General features: G+C 41.0%; 1 protein-coding gene across 1 annotated transcript; it reads left to right on the top strand.

Annotated features, from left to right (window-relative positions):
* Positions 1 to 736: 736 nt before the first annotated feature.
* LRRC30 (leucine rich repeat containing 30) lies at positions 737 to 3,654 on the top strand. Its single transcript, XM_052704501.1, has one exon. The coding sequence runs from the start codon at positions 1,022 to 1,024 to the stop codon at positions 1,916 to 1,918; it is 897 nt and encodes a 298-aa protein (XP_052560461.1). The 5' UTR covers positions 737 to 1,021; the 3' UTR covers positions 1,919 to 3,654.
* The last annotated feature ends 414 nt before the right edge of the window (positions 3,655 to 4,068 follow it).

Genomic DNA, 4,068 nt, shown 5'->3' with positions numbered 1-4,068 from the left:
GTGGCTACATTTTCTGCAGCACATAAGAACCAGGCCCCCAAACTTCACTGAAAGATGTGCAGGACATTTAGGACAAGGTAATTTGGGCAGAATTTTGGCAGAAAAGTTCAAAGTTGCCTGCATGGGAAGATGCTCTTCTCCCAGGGAAAGACCCCAAGTCACTGCTGAAACGGGGACTGCATTATATTAGCTTGAGCCTTATATTGCACAGCGTGACTGCTCACACTTGGCAACGTGGGTAGTGAATGATCATCCAAGTGGGCGCAGATACCACTGGAAAATGTCACTGCTGCAGTGAAAGTGGTGCCCTTTCTGCAAAGAAAGAGGCCTATACTCATTACAGAGATGATACATGAGGTAAAATATTGTTACAAGGGGTAATTTTTTCTAAACAAAGCAGAAAACAAGAACTTACAGGAAGATTCTTTACCTGCATTCTTGCAAAATACAAAGTTTTCTGGTGGATTGGTAATTATTTCAGTGAAATGAGGAACATTAAAATAAAACTGGATTTTAAAAAACTGAAATGATAGCTTTTTTGTTTGCTTGTTTTCTCCAATAGTTTTCTTGTTTGTTTTTTGAAGTCACTCTTGTTAATTGTCCTGCAGCCATGGTATGTACTAGATAGCCAAGAAAGCTGACATGGGGAAGTTATATACAGCATCCTTGTGACCTTTTTGCAGTGAAGATACATATCTGTCCAATAAAGCCCAGGCCAAATGACAGTGACAGCTGCCTCATGGCATTCAGTTTGAATTGAACAGGTTTGCTCACAAGTCTGGAGCAAGTATTTCATTACAGACTGTGCACCAAGAACAACATAAGCCCCCAAAAGTGAAACTTTCCCTCAGCAACTATGGAAAATGCCTCGGTGGACTGAGATGCACTTCACAGGCTCCTCCTTATCTCCTTGCTTTGACTTTACTGAAAGCTGTCAACCTCTGGTGGTATTTGCGTGTTGGTGTAGCACTTGCAGGAGAAGAAAATCTCCCTTCTTCTATCAGGAGCGATCCAGGGTGTTATGGGAACCAAGCACTCAAAGAACGAGGGAAGAAGAAGCATGCTTTTCCTGCGGAAAAGTTCAAAGTTGCCTGCATGGGAAGATGCTCTTCTCTCAGGGAAAGACCCCAAGTCACTGCTGAAACGGGGACTGCACTATATTAGCTTGAGCCTTATAATGAAAGGGATGACCAGTGCCCCTGACTTTTTATGGGGACTGCCTGAGGTGCAGAAACTGAACCTTTCACGTAACCAACTGGTGGCGATTTCTCCTTCACTGGGAAAACTAGACCGACTTGTAGTGCTGAACCTGGGTGGCAATCGCCTCAAGTGTCTGCCGAAGGAGATTGGACTACTGAGGAACCTGAAGGTTTTGTTTGTTAACATGAATTGCCTGACAGAAGTGCCAGCAGAGCTCAGCTTGTGCAGGAACCTGGAAGTTTTGAGCCTCTCGCACAATTGCATCTCACAACTGCCTTCAAGCTTCACTGACCTGACAAGCTTAAAGAAACTGAACCTCAGTAACAATCGCTTTGTGCAGATCCCCCTCTGCATTTTCGCACTGAGGAGCTTAGACTTCTTGCACCTGGGGTCCAACAGGCTTGAAAACATTGCAGAGAGCGTCCAGTACCTAGTCAATTTGCAAATCTTCATCATAGAGAATAATAACATACGCACTCTGCCGCGGTCTCTCTGCTTCATCACAGCTCTGGAGCTGCTAAACGTAGATAACAATTCCATACAGACTCTTCCTGATGAGCTCTATCTGCTGCACAGGCTGCCCCGGATTGCATGGAACCCAATGGACAAAGGCCTCCACATCTCCCACAACCCTCTGTCCCGACCGCTGCCTGAGATCATTGAGGGGGGACTGGATGTTCTCTTCAACTATCTAAAGGAGAAGAAGGAACACAACTAAGTTTCTGCCGGACTTGGGATTAAGCCTGTCATCACGACTCACTTGTGCCAGAGTACTTTCCTCAACGGTCACTTCCACTTCGTAATGTTTGGATTTCCAAGACTGTGGATGGCTTTAGTAATGGCTGGCAGAAAGCAAGTAAAGTGTGATAGTCCTGTTTAAGTGAGTGAAAAGTAAAATTTTCTAAAACTATCCACTCCTGTAGTCTTCAGAGTTGGAGTGTTTGGGCTTTTCTGGAGAGGAAGAAAACATGCAAACAATAAATGTTGATAAAATGTTTGCTCTTCTTTTTACAGAAACAAATTAAGGCAGATGGCTAGAAGTTTAGATATCTATACTTGCCAAATATTAGGTTGGAGAAATATTAATATAATTTGGATTTGCTATATGTGATTGAAGTTGCACTTTAACTCCTGCTCATTTCTTCATGTGCAGCTATGACTGCATAAACAAACACTGCTACCTAAGTAAATCTCAAGGAAAATGTTTAATTCGCTTTCAGCAGTGTATATATCCTGAGCTATATTAGCCCAAAGACAGTGTAGTATATCACTGGCCAGTTCAATATTACTTGTTGTTTACCCTGCAGCTGTGAGCTGGCTGCTATGAAATGCAGATGAAGATGTCAGTAGTGGAGAGATTCTCCAGCTCTTTGGAAGAAGACTCCAAACATAGCACCTAGTCCCATTCCTGATACACGTCTTTTCCCACGGAGCCTACTTGGGTATTGGTAGAAGTGTCTCAGGATCAGCCAAGGGGAGAAATGGAAGTGGAACCTTATTCCCTTAAACAAAGGCTGCCAGATGAAGCTGATCATTATGAGATGGACTGCACTTGTTTTCCTTTTGCACTTCCCCATATTAGGAATCATGGAATGACTTGACTCAAGAAGCAGTATGTCTCCTAAGGGTGAAGTACTTCTTTCAAGAAAACCAGCAGCAAACTAATCATCAGCTTAAGTAAGAGCTTCAAAAACAAATGCTTATTTCTGTGATTTTCAGTATCAGCCAGTAGCAAAGAAGTTAGGTCTTATGTGATTTCTTATATTGATCTTCTCTGTATGTCCTTCATCAAAGTTTTATCTAGTAATAAAGAGGCAGTATGAAAGAACTGTTATCAATATATGCAACTTGAATTTTTTTCTGAGAGAAGACAGAAGCAACTCTGTAGAAATCAGTTGAGATAAATGCTTCTAATAGCAGCATAAAAAAGGAATCAGCCTCTTGAGCTAATTAAGAATAACCAAAGCCACTTTTAAAGTGCTTCCTATTGTATGTCAAATCTCAGGAATCAATGATTAGTTTTTAAAATGTAATTTGCTCAGAATTATGGAAGACTGTAGAAGCTTGATCCTTCTTCTAGTGAGGCTAATGAACAACTGTGGACTGAGGGTAAACCCTTCCATCAGCAATGGTAGAAGTAGTCTGCTAAGAGTAGACAGCCATGTAATTCACAGGAACATGCAAGCAAATGCAGCACCTTTGGCCATGCTAACATTATCAGTGCAGTGTCGAACACAGCAATGAAGGATCTACACTCACAGACTCTTTCACTGTAGGGCTGCTCAGTCTGATATTTTGTTGTGTTGTTTTGTGTATCATTTATTATCTTAATAGAGAATTTCAGTGCTGTGCTCAGCAACTGCAGTTTCTAGCAAAAAAGAAACAGTTTTGAAGGCCTTTTTTGCTGGAGCATAAGGCAAACAAAGTAAATAAACAAACAGCAAAACACCGTTATTTGTGTCTTTAATTTAATGTGTGTTTTAAATGTTATTTTTAATCCTCTTTTGCATGCATTTACTTCCTTCATGCAGTGGGATTTATAGCAAGTTCCAAGATTTTTAATGCACAATACATTGAATAAATTAATATGTGATTCAATTAGCAGCAAGAAATAACACTGCAATTATTTATAGAAATACCAACAGATAATTCTTGGAGGAGATTAGACACAGATTATTAACTTCTCTAAATGCCCATTTCATATCCCTAAGTCTTGCATTCACGTAAACATTCTACTCTCTCAGCAGCACTTTGCAGGAAAATTAAATGCCTATGGCATTAATCACCTGAGAAAGCTTTCCACACATCAGCATCCAGGATTATGTGACACCAGATAGCCTCTGATATGTTCTGACTAGAAGAGGTATG

The sequence above is a fragment of the Tympanuchus pallidicinctus genome, unplaced genomic scaffold, assembly GCF_026119805.1.
Source record: "Tympanuchus pallidicinctus isolate F22 unplaced genomic scaffold, pur_lepc_1.0 scaffold5, whole genome shotgun sequence".
Taxonomy (NCBI): Eukaryota; Metazoa; Chordata; class Aves; order Galliformes; family Phasianidae; genus Tympanuchus; species Tympanuchus pallidicinctus.
The sequence above is the reverse complement of the archived record's forward strand: the minus strand, read 5'-3'. Positions and strand labels throughout refer to the sequence as shown.

Bases quoted from the DNA above. Each gene is read 5' to 3' on its own strand.
- LRRC30 (XM_052704501.1), top strand. From the start codon at position 1,022: ATGGGAACCAAGCACTCAAAGAACGAGGGAAGAAGAAGCATGCTTTTC.